A 21,335-nucleotide genomic window follows, 5' to 3' on the forward strand; every position below is an offset into this window, starting at 1 on the left:
ATCAAGTTAAACACTTGGGAGTTCAGTTAATGCAGCACCATGTGTGTCAGATCTCCAAAGGTGAAATGAACATACTGCAGTGTCTTGGCAGCTGCCTCCACCTTGCTCATACCTGCTTGGTGTGGCTGAAAGAACAGCCTATTCATGTTGGCAAGCTCAACTTTATCATAGTCGAATAAAATGAGCTGCAATGAAAAATCAGAACACTTATATAAAATTCTTAAACCAAAATAATTCTTCACCAAAAAAAAAAAGAAAAAGAAACATATTCAGACATCAACAGCTCTGAACAGGTTGAACAGTAATTTTTTTTTTTTCTGCGTTCACTGGTGCGTACAACACATTAGAAATTTGTTTTATGGACGGTCGTTAAATGACCGTACAGCATTTAGCAGTAGGCTATGAAGCAGTACCACATCCCAAATTCATGAACTCCTGCGTAAGAAATGTTTGGTTTTCTTCTTCCTGTCTGCATTTCAATTTCTGCTGATGGTACACGTTCAAATATACCTTGAATAATCCAATAGCGTTGAAGTTCATGGTAAATTGTGAATGGAGCTCTATTAATAACAATACAATCTCAATGAATATATTAGCCTATAGAACTTTTATGAGAGAATCATTAGGTTCAAAGAAATGAGGCACTTATTCAATAATATTTCATGTTAAACACACACAAAAACCACTTTGAAACTCTTTGCTTTTGAGAGCAAACAAGACGTAAAGGGCGATAACAAAGGAGAACCAACATTTTTTTCCAATATATGATTTAAAAGAGCATATCACAACATGTTTTTGTCATTTGCAATGTGCTGAAACATAGTACAATGTAGGAGACTGCTCACATTTTTTGGGACAAGTGTTTGAAATTTATTACTCATCACATAAGCGATCTGGTTGCACACACAAAGAAATCTGTCCTTTATTGTGTTGCAATGCTTGCAACACCAGGCTCTAGTCCTCCATGAAGGACGGACAAACTCAGACAGGTAACTACTTCATTGCACACGAGTCTAGCTACATAACATGCACCTACTATTCCGTCACTTCAGTATAACTGCAGCCATGCAAAGATTAGAACACCTGGCAACTCTGTCTGGAGACAAGGACTCTCTTCCTACTCAACAGCCCAACCGACTGACCGACCAAAGGAAGGCAGTATATAAATGTGCCCCATATTCATGCAGTTTTGCTTAAACCACCCTGAATCACTGGCATGTCACATTTGGAATGCCACATCTGGCCCTGCAAATTCAAAGTGAGAGCACTCAGCTGACTCTGTGTCAGTGGGAATCACAACACAACCCAAGTGCCTACATAAGCTCAAATAATAACTGAGAAATAAGTTAATATATCAAATAATTAACCCTAAACAGTTGTGGTCCAGTAGCACTCTGATGACTGGGAAAAAGGAGAGGGAATCAATGTACCATGCTAAGTTGCACTGATCATGGCAGAAATAGCTCAACATGTTCTTTCCAAGCTGAAATTATAACTGCTGTGTAGCTACCATGGTGGCTCAGTGGCTTGCAGTTGACCACAATCGAGTTAACGTTTGTGTAGCATGTGCTTTGTGTGCACATGGTGGTCAAAATTAACCCTGAGCCCGTTACTATGGTATCTCTCAAAGCCATGTGTTGCTCAGAGAAGTCAAAACCCACCAATCGGTTAATCAATCAATGGTGACGTCTGCAAACAGAAAGCTCACCTTGCCTATTCCACACCTCGTAAGCATTTCGGCAGTCACGCTCCCAACACCACCAACACCGACAACAGCTACCGTGTAAGTTCTAATGGCCTGTGGGCAAAGACACAGTGAGTGAGCATGCAGCGAAATGAAATAGAGAAATTGATCATCTATTAAAAATTATGATGTCAACGACTTGCCTCATAATTATCGACGATGCCCATGCGCTTTAGAGCCATCAAACGGCTGAAAGGAAACACAAGTTTAAGAAGTTGGATATTAAATGAGGAACATCTGCACAGTTTTAACAAAGATTGTGACTCCGGTATATTAACGCGGAAATGCTGGAAAAGACACAAACACAAAACAGCTAGAACGCAGAACAAAAACACGAAGTTTGCTACTTCGACTAGCGCGTGCAACAACAAAAGTTTATTTACGGCCGACTACAGTCAATAAAGCGAGCGGTTTCAGGAAAATAATGATCACAATATTCCTATCTACGTAACACAACATTTACTACCCGGTTAGATTGGTAATTGCTTCTACCATTTCAACATGTAAGGTATTGCTGCACACTACCGTATGTGCTCGGCTAATGGGCAGCTCTTATGACCGAAAGTGCCGAGATTAATTTTCACAAATCACGAACGACACGCAATTTACTAGGCAGACAGTGAATGAATAGCTTCTCAATATCTAGAACCGAAACTTGCCTGTAGGGGTTCGAGTCTACGACCTCCGAGCTCATCTGGGAAATTTTTTCGCGTGGATTAATCGCTTCCCCTTTCTTCAAACGTTCAATTTCGGCCTTGAGCGTCATCACCAGTGCTTCTAAGTTATTGGAGTCCCCCATAGCTCAGGTGGCCCAGTCAATTGCACTTTTATATAAACTCAACTAACAAGCTACGAAAACACGAGAGTTTGACAGATTTCTGCTACTCGGAAGCGCCACGCGCACAGATGCGCAAGGTGATGCTGATGCTGATGAGGCTGCGTCCTTTTTAGCTCTTCGCCGCAAAATCTAGTTCAAAGTAGAGCTAAAAACTAACTTAGTAAATAAGCAAAAATAAATAAATAATAATAATTGCTATTTTTAACGTTTTACAAAACAAGAAGTTAGATCAAGATCAACATTTTTTTACTGTCTAGCACTTTGCGATGTGTAAAAACACTTCGCAGGGATCGAAACATGATCGAAACTTGTTCGCGACTGGGGTAAACTCTTGTTAATTCTAATATTCTTAGTTTGTGTGAGTATTTGTTACGCCGTTGGTGCAGGGTATATTGAATTCAACGTTTTGTTTCATTGCACAAGCTATACATGGACTCTGTAAATGATCAAAAAATGATCAATTTGCGTAATGACTAGTCATAACCTTGTAGTAACAAATGTAGCCCAGCCGTTTCTTATCTTGTGGGACAGCTTAGCGCAACATAACATGCAGGGTCCGGAACATTTCGCTGCGCGTGTTGGAAGGAAGGAAATAAACTTTATTCGAAGAAAGGTTTTGCGCTCACCGCTGCACTGTTCTTGCTCAAATTTTGCAGAACGATCACATTTCGGCGTCGACTTCGTTTAGTATAAAACTTGGCACAGTTAATTGCCTAGTTTTTAAGAAAAAAAATGCAAATTTGCCTGCGCTTATGAAAGCCCGAGCTGCTGCCTCGACGGCGCAAGCATACACTTGTTTCGCCGCCTGCCGTCAGCTCTAAAACGCAGCGTATTAGGGAAGGCAGACGCGTGTTGCCCGCTTCTGGAATGCCTGGGAACAGGCGACTCCCCCCTGAAACGCTGCTTTTTGCAGCTGACGGCAGGCGGCGACACACATTTACGCTTGCGCCGTCGCGGCAGCAGCTTGCGTCCTCATAAGTGCAGGTAAATTTGACATTTTTCCTTAAACACCAGGCAATTAACTGTACCAAGTGTTACTAAACGAAGTCGATGCCAAAATGTGATCGTTCTGCAAAATTTGAGCAAGAACAGTGCAGCGGTGAGCGCAAAACTTTTTCAACGCGAAGGCACGCGCACCGAGTTGCAAGGAAGAGCATAGAATAAAGAACCGGAAGAGTGCCTCAAGCTTTTGACATTTTGTTTGCTGTCATCAGTGATGAACGTTACTACAGTTCTTTCGTTTAATTGCTAGTGGCACTTGCTTTTAAAATCACGGGTGTTATTTTTTTATGCCACAGATCAAATTATCTTGGTAGTGATGCGCGTATGTTGACAGTGTTGTCGGCCAGTTCCGAAGATTGTAGTTTCGCTTTCGCGGAGTGTATTAACTTCGTTTTGTTTTGGCGATAGGTCTGGGTGGACTGTGTGACAAGTATGGCCTCTTGAGTATACCTGCATCAGCGACGCGGCGAGAATCGTCGCTGACGGACGTTTTTGCTGTTTCGGTGAAGACGCATGCCGCCTTGCGCTGTATCAAAATGAGGACGGCTACATTTCAGCAAGATCAAGAACTGAGGTCGAGACGTTTGAAAAATGACTCGCAACGTTCCAAATTTTCGAGTGATGGCACCGTCGTTGACCGGAGCCTCAACCTTCAAGGAATTGTGACAATGCTGAAAGAAGATACGTGTAACAAGTCTGTAGGAGGCATAAACTGTAGCATCTGTGGTAAGCATTTGGCAGTTCATAACTACACTGCTGTCATTCGTGTTGTGCCATTCTGTGACGCAATCTGTGTTTTGATGCCAGCTACTATTAAAGCCGTAAGCGATTAACTGGCATTCGCCCGAGTTACCTATATTTTGCTTGTTGTGCTCATAAAAATGTCATATGAAAGGATTGGCAAGTACGCAGTGCAACCGCATTTTCTGTATAGCTGCAGTTGTTCTGCAGCTACTGCATCAAAACCTGGAATTTTTAAGGAAAATTATGGCAATCTTCCTGTTCGGTGCACTTACGCTGGCACGTCTCATGTTTGCTGTCACGGGTGTGAGTAGGATAAGTGCGGAGTAAGTATAGTGCTGACTGCGAATCTCCCCATTTTCTGCACTATGCGCGGCTTGAAGTGTATGCCTGCTGCGTGCACGTAAACATGCCACCAGGTAACCTGCTTTGTATCTGCCCAGTGGTACGTCGGAACGAAGCTGCTGCAGCTTCCATCCAGAAAAACATTATTGCAACAATTTCGTTGAGTTGAAGCGCTCCACATAACTTCTAACTTGTGTGGCGTAATTTTATTTCATGTGTCAGTGAAAAATTTTCCGATATGTATGCTGTTGAAGGGCATTAGCAGAAACTAGAGTATAGTACTCTTTATCTACCTCTGTTTTTCTGACTTAAGTAAGTGTGATTTTCTGAAAGCTGATCAAAATTTTGTCATTCCGTCACTGTATACTCAAAGACCTTACATTCTTGTAAATTGTAATGCTAAATAAATTTCAATCTCTAGCTGTGCATGGTCAAAATTAACCATGGAGTTTTGTGGTGAACTCAGCTAGTTGGCATCATGGAGCAAATTTACCATGGAAACAAAATGTGCTACAGCCAGAGCACTGCAGTGTGTGTTAGCAAAGCTTATTAGTAGGGTGTACGATTACATGGATTTTAGTCTTCGCTTCTTGCTGAATAAACGAGTGTGGTTATCAGACTATTGGGAGAATCTGAGGCTGCTGAATATAGTCATTATTATTCCAACTGAACTGTTAATGCCCATATTAATTCCTGCACCTGTGGTTGCAGTCGTTGCCAGAAAATATTGAGGCATGATCTTTAGCACCACCATTAAAGGAAAAAGAAAGAACACACAACAAATAAAGAGGTCTCTTCTTTTCCTTTGAATTGTGATGCTAAAAAACCTTGGCTCAACATCGAAACCGACTAGCCCAACAAGAAGCTCTGCCAAAAAATATTTGTGCGCAGAAGCACCAGCTTCTAAGCTGATGTCTAGATCAGTCAGTTATTTTTGCCGATGTCTTGCTGTGATCTAGTATAGGATGTTTCCTTATTAGGATCCTTATTAGAATCCTTTCCTTATTAGTGATCTATTAGGATGTTTCCATCCTTATTATAGGATGTTTCCTGCCAGCAGATTTGATACATCACTTCATGAGAAGTATTGTTCTAATTCCATGGTCCCCATGTTTGCATTGCTGAAGCAATGCAGCACACATACATGCACTTTTGAGATATCTGTCCCCAAAGTCTGCTAAAAAATGCATTGACATTCCAGGGTCCAGTTTTATATCGTCTCAGAATGGCTAGGGGGACGCTTTTGGGGAACTGACTGGAATGCCAATGTATTTCCTGAGAGACATATTTTGCTGCTAAGAGGACTCTTACAAAATGGAAGAAACATTGATGACATACTGGCGATAATGTGTCTTCCTTTTTGTGTGGGTCCAATTAGTGGTAAATACGTCTTTCAGGAAATCTCAGCTAGGCCAAGAAGCAGTTATGAATTTTGGACAGACATGTTGAATGTGAGAGCCTTTGCCAAGAGCACCGTTTCCAGACAGGCCCTGGCGATCCTCCGTGGCAAGGACGTTAAGCCGCACACAATCATTTGATTTCCTGCACACATGGGAGAAATTGACAGAGCCCCGACTAATCTCAACGAGTCGGCTTACGACGCTGCGCAAGGGCTTACAGACCGCATGTAGCCAGGGCAGCCAGACTTGGAGGTTACATACTGCAGGGACCATCTTCTCTCATACAATGAACTCGCGAAACACTTTTACTTGGCATGCAGATCATATCTGCCTCTGCACATAAAGCTGAACAGACCCCAAGCTCTCACCTTGAGGCTCTTGCAGGCAGGGACCTATCCCAATCCCCTATTAATAAGCAAAATATTTCCCAAAGCCTTGGCTTCATAGGCTTGCCCGTGATGCAGTATCGTAGCAAACTTAGAACATATGCTGTGGCGGTGCTCCATGTTACGCAGTGACAAGGACAACACCAAACAGCGTTGGGATGCAGCTCTCCATAGCCCCGAACTAGAAGAACAGACATGGGCAGTCCATCAGGCCTGTGATGTGGCCGAGAGGCTAGGCCTTTCAGTCCCGATGTGGGAGCGGCACACTTCGGCCTAGGAAACCAGCGCGACCTGAAGGATCTGAATTAAGTTTTTCGTACCAAACCATACCATCTTGAACGTGATGCCAGCCTTGGAATTTCTGCTAACCAGATATGACTTCACCACAGCTCGACTTCAATTTTGTGATTACAACGTGTTCCCTAAAATAAGTAATTTAAAAGTATTTAGCACACTTTAGGCAGTTAGCGAAATTACATGAAAAATTTGCTTGCTATTGACATCCACCTAGCAATGACACTAAGTTGCAATAAATGGCAGAGGCCTAAACATAATAGGGCTTATTTTTTTAAGGGTTACGGCAACAAGCGGTTCGATAGAGATGGCTGTCACATCCGCTCGTCGCCTACGAGTAGAACCCCACGTGAACGACAACTACAACTTTGAGCAATGTCTTCCCAGTGTTGCTGGCATAAAAACAGCAAATACGTACCAAAACTGGCGTGCCTTATGCTTTAATAACTTGACTTGTTTTGCTTTACAGAGCAGCATAAAATATTTCTGATAGTCTTTCAGTAGGTTTTTTATCCTTGCACATATCAAAATTCAATCGTTTGCTCGTTCCATGTGACAACTGACAGTATGTACATGACGTACATCCTCTTCCGGTTTCATTCTATTGTCTAGTCGCTCATAGCACTTCCAGGCAATGAGTGAGGACGAATTATAGATTTCCAGAACTGAGCAATCGAGCAACAAGAACGAGCAATCTGTTCATGCAACGGCCCCTTTCGTTGCTTGAAGCTGTCGCTTGTCACTTTTGCATACAAAATCACTCACATTGGGTTTTGGCTTAATATATGAAGACAGCTTTCCTTGAATATTTGTGTTTATTTTGATTTAAGAATATCACTATTCAAACACCTTTGCTTATTAGTTATTGGATTCTGTGAAATTTAAACATGCTAATAATACATTAATTACTTAAACTTCTGCCTATGTAGCTTCATTACAACCAGCTCTGCACCAGGAGAAGTTGATGCAAAACATCTAAATGCATGTTCTAGTTTTGTAACAGTGCAGTAGACATCTGTTAATTCGACTCCGGTTAATTCATTCCTGGCCTAAGTTCCAGGCTGGCACCCATGCATTTCTATCAGCCCAAACTTTCATTATTTCGATCCTAAAATTGACCTTCACCGAATAATTTGAACTTGACAAGTCAGCATGCACGCGTCTGACCCCTGTGGTGACCTTAATAGTGGCCCCTTTAATGGCAGCATCCGTCTCAGCGGAGCTTACAAGACAGCGAATGCATTGAACACACATCACCTCCTGCTGGAAACGGCTATTCTCGGCCTGCCCTAGGAAGACTTTGCAGCAATAAATGTAGCTCACAATGTCTGATTATGTTATTTACCCGATTCTAATATCCGGCTTTTTTAAAAATTAATGTTCACTTGAATGCCACTAAGCAGTCCTTCCAGATATGAACTCCTCGCAGGCAAGCGAGCACGTTGAGATGCTTGGTGCATTTTGTTTTGGCCTTATTAAGCTGCAGTTAGAATGCAGGCCAGAGCTTGCACAGACAAGGAATGTGCAGATAACCCAGGCTTCCGAGAGCGAACGTGAGGGTAATGTGGCATCGTGGCGATGTCTTCTCCCCTTGCCTCATGCCACACTTTGTGCAATAGTGCAGCAACAGGTGTGCCCTTTCACCCGCTCTGCTCCGTCGAGGCGCACTAGTGATGTGGCGTCACAGCCAATGGGAATTTACCTGCCGTTTTGCTGCTACAGATGACAGATGCCGGCTTTTTCACTCAATCGGCCATTTGACGCTTTCGCATCAAAAATAGTGTGGCGAAGCTGGCTTTAGAAAACCGGCCACCATTATGCAACAAACATTAGACCCTTGCCCATTTTTTTTTTTCTTGCTAAAAATTATGTGTACATTACATTTCTACTTTGTTTCAGAGCTTTAATGTAATTTATATGTTAGTTTTCTACTTTATACGCATTGAAAGCGGGTACAGTTTAGTTCAGGGGCATGAATCTAGCAAATACTGCCAGATGAATCATTGGTTTGATCTGGTGTTTTTTTTTTTTTTTTTTTGCATCTTATTTAATTCGACCAGCAGGATAACTCTATCAGTTTCCTCGATCCCGTCAGTTTGCAATTAACGGAAGTTGACTGCATTTCATCTGTCGATAGTAGGCATACTTCTTGGTTGTAAGGCAAAGCAACACTTGTGCTTCTTTGAGCTTCTGATTAAAACCTTAGCGTTCTTGCAAAAGCAGAAATACATGCAGTATGGTAAAATGAGTTGTTCTCGATGGTTAATGAAAGGTGTGAAAAAGTTTAGGTACGGACAAAGAGACAGACGTACTGTAAACTGAAGTTCCCAAAGAATTCTAATAGCATTATAATGTAAAGGAATGGGGAAAAAGAAGGTCGAAGTAGTGGGAGAGGATCTTTGCTTCAGGGAGGTAGCTCACTTCCTTGCACCATAATGTTGCAGCATTTAGTTTGCTTCTATCAGAGCTGCTACTGAGCCCTTTTGAAAAAGCAAAGAACTGTGGTAGAGCACTTCCTGGACAGTGCTTCACAATTTCGCACTGTATAACAAAAATTTTTAGGGCATTCTGGTGAAGGGCTCTTTAAAGCCACACCTTAAATAGTGTGCAGATATCTCTTCAGTATTGATTCACAGCTGACCTTGAGCATGATGAATCTCATGAGCAGTGCACACTTCTCTGCAGTGTCAAATGCTTTTGTTCACTTTTCCAGGGAAGCTGTACAAGAGCAAAGTGTGCTTTACCAAGCACATATGGGAACACTCTATGTACTGGGACCTGTTTGACGACATGAAGCACCAGGACCGTGTGTTATCCATCCAGGGAGCCCTCATCCTCTATAGCTTGCTGCATCCTGGTGACCTAGCTGGTCTTTTGGTCACTGACCCACCACGACTGAGGCGGCGAGAACGACTTGAGAAAGCTGGCATTCGTACACAGCCTTAGTTAGACGACTGCTTGTGTCCTTCTTTTGTTGTGCTGCGTTAATCTCACAGCTGGTCTCTGAGAGCTGATGTCGTTTGTTTCTGCTGAGCTGCTTGATTCGGGCTTGCATATTTGTGGATTCCTATGTAAAAGGCACTTTCGTTTCACTCAGAAATGTCTTCTAGACATAGTTGAGGATCATGTTCAGCAGCATCCTTTCATCTGGCTAGTGCATTGGTTTGCTGTTAAGGTATGAGCCCTGGTGTCTTTCAGAAAGTTACATAAGAGCTGCTGAGGCATATAAGTTGCTTGTTTTAGTTTTTTCCTACTGTCAATTGCTGCGGAAGAAAAAAGAGGCCATAGCTTTTAATACTTCAGCTATACAACATGTGTGGTGTTGTGGCAGTGTAACCTGCCTGACAGAACTTTCTTTTTTGCACATACCTAGACGAAACTAGGGTGAGTCACTAGACTTTCTTCTTCATTTGGGCCTTTCATTGTGGTGGCAGCAGCAGAAGCAAGTCTTACTATGTAACTTTCCACTCCTACATATTTTTTGTTCTTCCAGCGATGCACTCATTGTTTCATCACTGTCTGACGTAATATTTCTGCGGAAACCCGCAAGGTGGAGAGAAGTAATTAATAAAGGGAAAATGAGACATCCACCCAAACGTAGCGAATTGCTACAAAGAAAACCCATACAGGTTCCTCGAAAGAGAAGCATCGCAGTTGAAGAAAAATTCGTCTTGGTCCGGGACTCGCACCCGGGACCATTGCCTTTCTGGGGCAGCCACTCTACCATCTGAGCTAACCAGGCGGCTAGCAGATGGCAGGGCAAAGTCGAATTTATCAACAACTCGAAGCAAAGGCAAGAGTTTGATGTAATAGTTCTGCGGAAACCCACAAAGTGGAAAGAAGTAATTAATAAAACAGAAAATGAGACATCCACCCAAACGTAGGTAATTGCTACAAAGGAAACCCATACGGGTTCCTCAAAAGAAAAGCATCACAGTTTCGCCCTGCCACCTGCTAGCCACCTGGTTAGCTCAGATGGTAGGGCGGCTGCCCCGGATAGGCGGTGGTCCCGGGTTCGAGTCCCGGACCAGGACGAATTTTTCCTCAACTGCGATGCTTTTCTTTTGAGGAACCCGTATGGGTTTCCTTTGTCGCAATTAGATATGTCTGGGTGGATGTCTCATTTTCCCTTGATTAATTACCTCTCTCCACCTTGCGGGTTTCCGCACAACTATTACATCAAACTCTTGCCTTTGCTTCGAGTTGTTCATAAATTCGGCTTCGCCCTGTTATCTGCTAGCCACTTGGTTAGCTCAGATGGTAGAGTGGCTGCCCCAGAAAGGCAATGATCCTGGGTTTGCGTCCCGGACCAGGACGAATTTTTCTTCAACTACGATGCTTTTCTTTCGAGGAACCCATACGGGTTTCTTTTGTAGCAATTAGCTACGTTTGGGTGGATGTCTAATTTTACTCTTTATTAGTTTCATCACTGTGTGCAATACTTGTGCAATGTACAAGAGCGTCACCTTTGTGATAGGCAGCTAGCTAGTTCGACTAACATTTCACGGTGCTGAATGGTGAAGAATGCAGATATATTTTACTTACATTTGGATTTGTTCCTAGCTTGCTATGAAGATAGGAAAATATAGCAATTAAGGATGGTTTTTAAAAGTGCAGCTAAGCATAACTTAATTTGCACATATGCACCTTTAGTCTTATTACTCAATTTATGCTAGGTGTGCCTGTTGCAAGTTGACCAGGGAGATTGTTTTGTGCACTTGCACAGACTGCTAATATGCACCTGTGTGTTTATGACTGCTCAGCTAATCAGTCTTTCTTGATTAAAAAAAAATAATAGGGCTAAAAAACTGCAGACTAAAGAGGACAAGTAATTTAATGGTCTTCAGTTTTAACCCTGCATCTTTTCTTTTTCTGCCTACATTATGGACCACACAAAGCTGAGTTACGTATGTGCCAACTTTGTTTTGGAAGGCCTGCAACTCTAGAATGCTACAAAACAGCACTGGCACATGTGTAAAATGTTCACAGTTGCCAAACAGCAGTATAACTTTTCTAAAAAAACAGATTATTCATTGTATATAGCTGCCATGGCTTAGTTGGATGATGAACTGTAGCAGTTGACTGGCCTGTTTAAAATCACCAGTACTGCTATCATTCTGGCTCGTTATTTTCAGATCACAAGAACCACAGAAAACTTAATGTGCTGTGAAGCAATTGACACGAATCATACTAAGACCATAATTGTTTCGATGACGTGGGAAAGAGCAGCAGTAAGAAACCAGTTTGCAAGTATTGAGTCTCTGAGCACTCGTGCGTTGTCATAAAGTATTAGCGTGGTGCCATAAAGTATTAAAATTTTCATTGCATGCTTTTTCTTTAATTCTTTAATGACCACAATATTGTAGTATTGTTTTGGCCTCAGTCTACGTTTGTGAATGTTTATAACAAATTACTTTTAACACCTTCAGTGTGCAGGATGTTCTATGTAAGTAAAACCAAGCTTGAAAAGCAAAAAAAGAAACTGGTGCACCATAGAAAGATGAAACTGAGACAGTTTTGTGGGTAGCCATTTTTACATGTCCTAGTACCTTTAAGGCGATATGGTAGGGTAAATGGGACATCTTGGTTTCAGCTTTATATCTTAACAACTGTTCCATATTTTGTTGTGAAATTTTGTGTGTCGAAGAAGAATGCTTTTGGCCTTCACTTGGTGTAATTTTTTCACTGCAGCCTTTTTTTTGTGTGTGTGTTTGAGAACCAAGTTTTAGGCTGGGGTGTAAAATTAAATGTACCTTTACCCAGAAGCAAAAAAATAGTATGACCGTGACATTTTGCACACTAATTCGACATTATAGTGGCTTTAATCTGAACCTGAAAGAAATAAGCTCACACATTCATCTCACAAGAAAAAAAAAATTGCCCTCACTTGTCACATTCCATAAGAGAAACTTTCCAATTATTTTTTTTCTAGAATTTTAACTCGCACAGTTCTTTCAATGTTTTAGTTTCAGACTATTTGCAAGGGATTTCAGTACTATCTGAGAAAATTTCAGCATAATCGGTCAGATGGATTTCCAGAAAAGGTACATCAAGGTTCGAAAAATGTCAAAATGATTTTGAAAAAAATGCAATTTTAGGTTTGCTTAGAAAACCAATGACTACACTTCAATGTGCTGGCGGGAAAATTTACAATCACAACTTATGAAAATGCATAAATTGAATATCTTTAACCAATCTAGCCATATTTATTATAAAAAATACATAGGCGCAGAAAAAAATCATGGGAAACAACATGTGAACAAACCTTTAAATACCAGGATACGCTGTTTGGGCGCCATTTTTAAATGGCTTCGTGCACTTCTGCGCACTCGCCACTGCACGGTTTTGCTCCTTGTAGTGTATTATTTTTTAGTAATGAAATCAAAACATTTTTTTTTTTTTAAGATTTACCCTACCATACCCCCTTAATACATTGGTTTTGATACATTCGTTTTGTCTTGTTTCACCTAACTACTGTTTCCACAAAGGTTATCAATAGTGGTGGCACTCATTTCTAAACTGAATGGCGGCTATGAGTTAAAGTGCATGGTTTTTTAGGGGGGTGGGGGGCAGATTTAACTGTATTGCCCTCTTTCTTTCTTTTTTGCTGTGTTGTTTCACTACAGCACAAAGAATAAGCCTTGAAATTCAACTAGCCTAGTGAACCAGATCACTAGGTGTTTCTTTTTCTTGTAATTTCTTAATCCCAGTGCTTCCCTATTGTTGATTATGTTGCTTTTTATCCACGAGTAAAAAGTTATATATTAACCCTGTGGGTGTATGCAATGTTCAGATTGTTGTCGCAAGCACACAGTGATGCCTTGAGACATTCACATCTAGATACCCAAGCATTTATTGGAAAGTATTAACAGAGATATGCTAATTTAAGAGAATGCCTTGCACTGCATTAATGTAATTCATCAGCTTTGTTGTGCTGCACTTTAAGCCTGGCAAAACTGGTCACCTCAAAATGGGGACCTGAAATTTTTATCTGTAAACACCTGTACATTGTATCATCAAAACCAGCTCAGGGTAATGTAACAATGCTACTTCATATCTTTTCCTTTTTGCACTTTGTAAGTGGTTTGAGTGGTGCTCCGCATATGTTGTCGCCATGACCGATCATGAGTGGTGGATGATAAAAATGGAATAGAATCAAGGGAAAGGAATTGTTACGTTATACTGGCCCTGCTTTGCTTCTCTTTTTTTGTTCTTGTGTTGGGGGTGGTGGAGGGGGGGAGGTAGGGGGGTCGCATGCGCACATGTGTTGCTGTTATAGTTGTATATTGAGAAACTTAGTCTATCATCTTGGACATGCATATTTTCAGGTATTTTTCAAGCTCAAATTTTCAGTAAGTTAGGCATATTAATCAACACATAACAAATGTTCTTTATGGTAGAAGCTGACTGGCAACTTTATTTTCTTTATCATACCATGAAGGCCCAGTTTTTTCTAAAGCCTGGTCCTACTTGCATGGAGTTGCGGGATCTGTATGTTTTTGCACGTCTGTATGTGTACATACATGTTAGTTGTATTGCATATCTGTGTATGCATGTACACCCTAGAGCACAAGAATAGGGACCACGGATGTTGCAAAAAGAAGCATCTGTTTCCCAGCCTTAGGCATACAGCCTCAAAATGAGCATTGCTGCTACAGCTCATGGTTGTACAGACATTGCTGTACTCGTCCATTTCAGGCTGTAGATCTAGGCTGCACAAAAATTAAGTCTTGACTTTATGCCCTTGGTCAATACTCTTCTGCTGTGGGTGTGCATGTGCTTTTATAGTAAGGTATGCAGGAAAATTTATTAGTGTTATTTAGATGTATTGCCTTGTCTGACCTATATTTAGTGAATGATGTATTGAACATTCTATACACTCCAGACGTGCTAATTATTCCAAACACCTGCACAGTCTTGGTCAAATGTTTCCTGGCTCTTGTAACTAATGGCACCCATTGGCTGTTTTCAAGCATCATTACGCTGCTAGTGCTGGCACATTCTGGCTAAAAGATCAAAAAGGGTAAGGCAGATCCTTGCCTAAGTCTTGAGCCCCTCTGCTTTGAACAGTACTGGAAAATAGTGGGACTTGATTTGCGTGCCTCCATTCCTTGTTACTGCTTGAAGACATTTGATTCTGGGAAATATAAGAACTGTGTGACTGCAGATAGACTGAGCAACAGAGAACTATTATGCCTTTCAAAGCACTATCATGGTTTTCACAAGTTCTTTTGTGGTTCTTTAGGTTCCTACTACTACACTTGGCATTATCTCACAGCAAGATATTGTATGTAGTTACATTGCATGCTTTCCGCTAAAACTGGGCACATTCAAATGAATCAAGGGCTGTGCCTTTTGCATATTACTTCATTGTTTGACCTCTTTTGATGCATGTGCTAAAGCACCACGTACTAATAGTGCAACCATTAGTGTGTGGTTTCAAGTATGAAGAATTATACGGATACCTGCTTGCTTACATGCAGTGAAGGAAAACTTGTCAGACATTTTTTTAAATTATTTTGAACCAAACATAATAAATAACAAGATAAATGACTAAATGCACAGCCTGCATATAGTATGTACGGTAAATACTAAGCTGGCTTTTTTTCTGAACTGACGGTAGTCAGTATGTAATGCGCTGCTAGCACGATATATAGTTTTCACCCAAGCCAGAGTGAAAAAATGAAAAATAAAGAAACCACGCAAAGAATGTGCAAGGCTGCACTGCTTGCTTGTAAAACTCTGTTCTTGAGTTAGATGGAGGCTGTTTACTGTTACTGCAGCTTCCACATTTCCCTGCACCAAATGCACCAAATGGTCTTGCAAGCTAATATAAGATAAGCAAGCTGGCAAATGGAATGTTACATACTCTGCTTCTCAGCACTGCTATCAAGGATGCTTGAGAAAAAATTGGGAAGCCCACAACACTTCTGAGGGCTACTGTGAAAGCACTAAAGGGAACACACTGGGGGACTACATTGGGAAACTTATGATTCACTTTTGTTTCCCAATGTAGTTTCCCCAAGTAGTCCTCCGTGTAGTCACCCAATGTGTTCTCTTTAGTGCTTTTGCAGTAGCCCCTGGAAGTGTTGTGGGTTCCCCAATTCTTGCAACACGGAATGGAGACAAACCAACGCATGCATACTTTTATATATAAGTGGCAAGCCCTCTCCTGCGACATCACGAACCGCTAGGCACGCCGCGCGAACTGGGTGCACTTTCATCTCACCAATAACGGCTGCTGGTGTGGAGTATAGGTAATGGCTGAGGCTCTCGTTGCAAAGCTACCTCGGGGTGGCCTGGGTTCGAATCTGCCTATGGGCAAATGCATTCCAAATTTTCGTTTCAACTATCTTAGTTTATTATACCTGGATATGTCTGCATAACCACTAGCCACACATTATTACCTTTTTTTATAGTATACATCGATTTCATGCATACTATACTTACATTTTAGCATTCCTACCATTAAATGTACCACCACCACCGGACACCGGCAAAACTCCCTATGAGCCAAGTAGTGCTTTCACACTAAAAGGGCAAGGACCTATCTGGCTCACTTTCATTCTTGCAGCCACCATGCCTATGACAGGGAGCATCGCAGTAGTGGATGGAAACGTTCCAACCACGGTCACAGTGGCTGGGTAACTTTTGACGAGGAGTGTACTTATGTTTGAAGTACCAGAGTTGCATCTCTTATCATCAACAGTGTACTTGCTCCTTTAATTTAACTGGAATTTTCCGCAATTTCTGGTGGCACAAAGTTAATCGAAATAGTAACCGTACCATATGTCCACATTTAATTTTAATGTGCAACGGATGTATTCAGTAATCAATTATCTTCAGTGATTAAATTTCATCTCTTTTGCCCATTATAGGAGAAGTTTACTAAGGTTGGGAGTGGACTGCCATGAAAATTGCTTTATGGGATACATGTGGGTTTATTCTTTTCAGAAACGTTCCAGCTATTTATTTTCCTATTGCATAGCCTATTTTTATAAACTTATCAGCATATCTCTGTTTTGAATGTTTCATCTCGGGCTGGTTTTTCACTTGGTAGTTAATGTATGATGAGCTTTTTATGATATTGTTAATTGAAAAAAATATAGGTTTTTACGATTTTATGCAGTTAACCAGTTGTGAATGTTTTTAAGACTCTCTGGAAACTTCTTCTTTCAAAAATATTATACCACCTATAAATTGGACTCGGCATTTTAATTTTTTCTTGACATGTAGTTCGGTGCATTTTATTTCTGCTTTTGTTTGAAAATAAGTTCCCAAATCGTTCGTTTTGTTTTGGGGTGGGGTGGAGGGCGGGGAGGTGTCTCAAACATGCAAGCTTACCAGTCTTTTGGAGATAACATTCACACGTAGAATTTGCCTTCATCTTTTTCTTGTGCAGTACCTCAAGTCAGCATAATGTTACTGTACTTGTAACTAGCAGACTTGCAGATAGTGTTGAGGTGGTGGGCATACAAGTGCAATATATATTAACCTTGCAATTAACTTAAGCAAATTGCAAATATAATTTTGATTGGCTTGGCTAAAGCAGTGAGCACAGGTAATTGTCATAATGAGTTTCTTAATATTGTGGAGGGAAAAAAATTTAATGAGATATTGACTATGGTGCTTACGTCTTGCCACGTGAACCCTCTGGCTTTTAAAGTGATGCTCTCTTTGCGAAGCCTTCCGGACTTTCCTGTCTGTGGCTGTGGATGCTGGTGCTGTCTTGCCCCATAGCTCATACTTGTAAGAAAATAAAATTGAATTACGCACCTGACGGTGAGATTGAACCTCGGTTTCCCAGTACAACAGCGTGATGCTCTAATCATTAGGCCATAATTATGGATATACTTCCGTCATGCGAATGCCAACTAGCTCTTGGAGATAATCGCCGCATATGATGTGTCACATTGCATAGCACGCGTGCACGAGAGCACACTACATGCACCAGTTTCCTTTACACCAAAGCTGCAGGGATGGAATGGGCAAATTTATAGAATTTGATTTAACCGCTTCATGAAAGCTTCGCTTCACATAGATTCTATGGTATGTATTGGATCTGCATAATTTTTACTTCTGATCCTGATTACTACTAATCTTTAATGGCAAAAACCTCAAATTGCTTTTGTTTAATCTCATTTATTACTGAGTGATGATTCTGTGTGCAACTAGTGCGTAAAGCTTTTGTATGTAGTAATTTCAATATTGGAGACTATTAATGTGTGTTTTCTTTTATCTGTGTTTTACTTTTTGGTGACCTTGTTAGCTAATATTGGATACTTGAAAATGAATTCAGTGTTTGTTTTGTTTTTGAGTTTTTTGTCATAAATGCTGTCTGGTTTTTCCCAAGTTCTTTTGTTGATATCTTTTCTATACACTGAAAATATTATTGCTTATCAAAACAGCACTATACTGACAAGTGGAGTTTTCTCCTAATTTAAAATGTTTTAAGAGAGCTCTTACCATGGTGCTGAAGTTATACTGTGAGTAACTTTATTGAACAAAATACCGTCTCTTAGAATGTTTGGGGGAAAGCAAGGGATTGATTTAATGCCACTGTACTCCATTCATCAAATGCCCCCAGTTACATGTAGAAACATAAATACCTTATCCTCAGTTTTGATCAGAGCTTTTCTAGTAGAGTACTGATTAATTATGTACTAATTATTTAGGTTGTTTGGACGCTGCCTGTACTGTATAATTTGCAGCTGATGTCGATCATTTCAGCTTGTTATTTTTCTTCTGTGCACAAGATGCACTTGTATGGTGTAACACTAAAATAAATGCAGACCTGTATTCTTAAGTTATAAATATGGCCAATCTTTGCCACAGTAGACTCAACCCATTGCCTCCGGTAGTTACTGAAAAGGAAGTGTTTTACTAGTGTTGGCAATGTTATTCCTTAAGTCCCATTAACTCTAATTGGGCTGACAAGTGCACAAAAGAGCACAGATGAATCAAACTGCTTACGTAATAGTTCCGGCTAGCCCCTTCCTTCTTTCCTTTCTCCTTTGCGGAAACCTCTCTATTATTAAGTAAAAGCTGAGTTTGTGATCAGGCTGCTATTAGATTGATGTACCTTGCTTTTGAGGGAATTAGTACCTATGCCAGCTTTTAAACAATGGTTGTAGTTGTTTACTGGGTATTGCTTTACATGGAATTTGTGGTGTAAATTTGTGTGCTGCCAATGCATTGTGTGTGCTGTGATAGATCATTTGCAGAATTCAGCTTTCTTGGTTGGGTTTCTGTGTGGAAGTCTATCGAGCTGTCCAGATTTGGCTATCCGCAATAGCAGCAGTCGTCTGTCAGAAGTAGCTGTGGTGCACCACAAGTGTGTCAATATCATGTGATAGCCAGGGCCAACAGTCCTAGTTGAATTGCTTGTACTTTGGCTATACAGCCTCTCTGCTGCCTTTTCTAGCTTCCTAATCCTCCTTATCTGAGTGTGTGCATGTGTGTGCGAAGATTTTATGTCTAATGAGAATTCACATAGTATTTCACTGTATAATTCTTAATATTCTATGTACTAGATAATGGTTGTATACATTATTGTGTTTTACTAGGTGCTGACATGTTTACCAAAGCATGGCATTTGAACACTTTAGTGTGGTAAGACCTGCTTAATTATTGGAAGGGAGGCATTGTTGCTCAGATTACCTGGCCTCAATGCAAGAAAAATGCAGTTATGTGGGTGTAATTGCATGCATTCTTGGTCTTGTTACATGAAAGTGCCCATAAGACATCTGACAAATTAGGCATTGTCTTAGTGACACAGATTACATGCCAACTACGGTCATTCTTTATGCTGTTTTGTAGGTAGAACATAGACAAATAGTATCAGTGATTTTGTATATAGATAGGTGCATGATGACTCCAAGTGTAGTTCAACATTGGCTTGAGCACTTCTGATACTCTGGTGCCAAGTCTAAGATAATACCTATGGAATATTTAGCATATTGGAAGTCCAACACTATTTTGTCTTTATCACAATAGTAAGTTTATAGGTGTCTTTCTCCAGGAGTGTATTCTCTCATGCATCTAAGTGTAGAAACTTTTGGGTGCCTGTTTGACATTTGTTTTTAATGGGCACTTAGCTGTGATCTTCACATTGTAAGCAAGCATATTAGCTGCTGCACAGGATGCTACTATGCCTTCTATTATTACCCTTTGACTGCCATGCCCATGTGTACTAGTTTCCTGTCTTGCACTTTGCCATTCTGGCTAAACTAAGGCTGAAGGAAATGTTTGTCATACACTTGTCATGTCATCAATGCAAAAGCTTCTTTTGCATATGTTACATGGAAGTTTTGTGTGTGTGGCCAGGTATCCACTGTTGAGTGTACTCTTGCCATGAGAATTAGTAGCTTCTCATGTCCATGGGCTGCATCATGCTCACTTGTACATGTGGGAAGTCATTTTTGTTGAGTGCATTACAATATTCAAAATATATTGATGTAACCCCGGAACCATCACAACACATTCACAACCTAGGAGTATTGTTTAAACTATACAAAGTAACTACACCTTGTGGAAGTCTTGTAATTAAATAAGGCAGTCATGTGGTTAACCTGCAAATATATGGAAAGGAATATACTTTGTCTAAAGATGATTTTCTTTTAATAACATTTACTTTTTTTAAAACGTATGCACCACACTCACAGTAAGTACCGGTACAGAATAATGGCAAATCATTTGAATGTGGGTGTGTGTGTTAGAGAGACGATTTTTTTTTAATTCATGGAACAAAATTTTGTGCACCATTTAGATACCATTTATGCAACATTCTTTATGGCATTATGTGATTTAAGCTCTGATGTGTTGTTTATAACTGCTCAGCCATGTCAGGATTTTGTTGCACTTTGCTATTAATAAGTTCTGCTGATTGCAGACAAATTTTGTGTATCTGTTTCAGCACAGATAACCCTTTTGGTATATTGCTGATGCATAACCAGAACGTTGAACTAGTTGAACGTTGTGATGCCTCGAATAAGTTTTCACAAGGAGTCTGGCTAAAACTCCAGCATGCATGAAATTAGCTTGTATGGAGTAACTTTGTACGAGTGAGTTTTTGGCACTTGTATTTTTGTAGTCTTTGTAGAGCTTTTCTCGTCTTTGCAATACTCTGGTGGCACAGAGTTGCCATTGTGTTCTATAAACCTTGAGTAATAGAAAGATTATTTTTATCATTATGCTGCAATTGATGTTAATCGCAGTGTACATATAAATATATATTTTTCAGCGTCTCAATTCATGCAATAGTACATAGGTATTTAATGTGGTGATACATGTTTTGCCAGTGATGGCATCTACATGGCTGTCAAGTGCTTTTACTGGATGTTTTTGTCTTGCACAAAATAGCCGTAGATTTAAAGGGCGAAATTTATTGCTGTTGTACTTTTATTTAATACGATGTTATATCCTTCACTTCAGGTCCTGGAGCCACTTTTAGCAGACTGATATAATCAGATAATCTAAGAAATAGTGCATCATGTTATAATGTGCATATTTAAATAGCCATATCTCTTGGTTTTGTGCAGTTTGTTGCGTGCTGTATTTATTCCTTTTGCACATAGTGCGTAGTG

General features: G+C 40.5%; 2 protein-coding genes across 2 annotated transcripts in view; one reads left to right on the plus strand and one right to left on the minus strand.

The window, feature by feature from the left end:
* Positions 1-2,659, minus strand: part of Uba5 (Ubiquitin-like activating enzyme 5) — a 31,607-nt gene extending 28,948 nt beyond the window's left edge. The window contains exons 1-4 of the mRNA XM_075677060.1: positions 2,404-2,659; positions 1,888-1,933; positions 1,709-1,798; positions 76-185 (exon numbers count right to left, since the gene is read on the minus strand). Of these exons, the coding sequence (XP_075533175.1) occupies positions 76-185; positions 1,709-1,798; positions 1,888-1,933; positions 2,404-2,543 (386 nt within the window). The 5' untranslated portion in view covers positions 2,544-2,659. The remainder of the gene's footprint in view (positions 1-75; positions 186-1,708; positions 1,799-1,887; positions 1,934-2,403) is intronic.
* Positions 2,660-3,512: 853 nt separating this feature from the next.
* On the plus strand, positions 3,513-10,370 carry LOC142566242 (uncharacterized). The gene is made up of 3 exons (XM_075677085.1): positions 3,513-3,566; positions 3,993-4,310; positions 9,464-10,370. The coding sequence occupies exons 2-3, from the start codon at positions 4,121-4,123 to the stop codon at positions 9,694-9,696; spliced, it is 423 nt and encodes a 140-aa protein (XP_075533200.1). The 5' UTR covers positions 3,513-3,566; positions 3,993-4,120; the 3' UTR covers positions 9,697-10,370.
* The last annotated feature ends 10,965 nt before the right edge of the window (positions 10,371-21,335 follow it).

The sequence above is a fragment of the Dermacentor variabilis genome, chromosome 1 (assembly GCF_050947875.1).
Source record: "Dermacentor variabilis isolate Ectoservices chromosome 1, ASM5094787v1, whole genome shotgun sequence".
Classification (NCBI taxonomy): Eukaryota; Metazoa; Arthropoda; class Arachnida; order Ixodida; family Ixodidae; genus Dermacentor; species Dermacentor variabilis.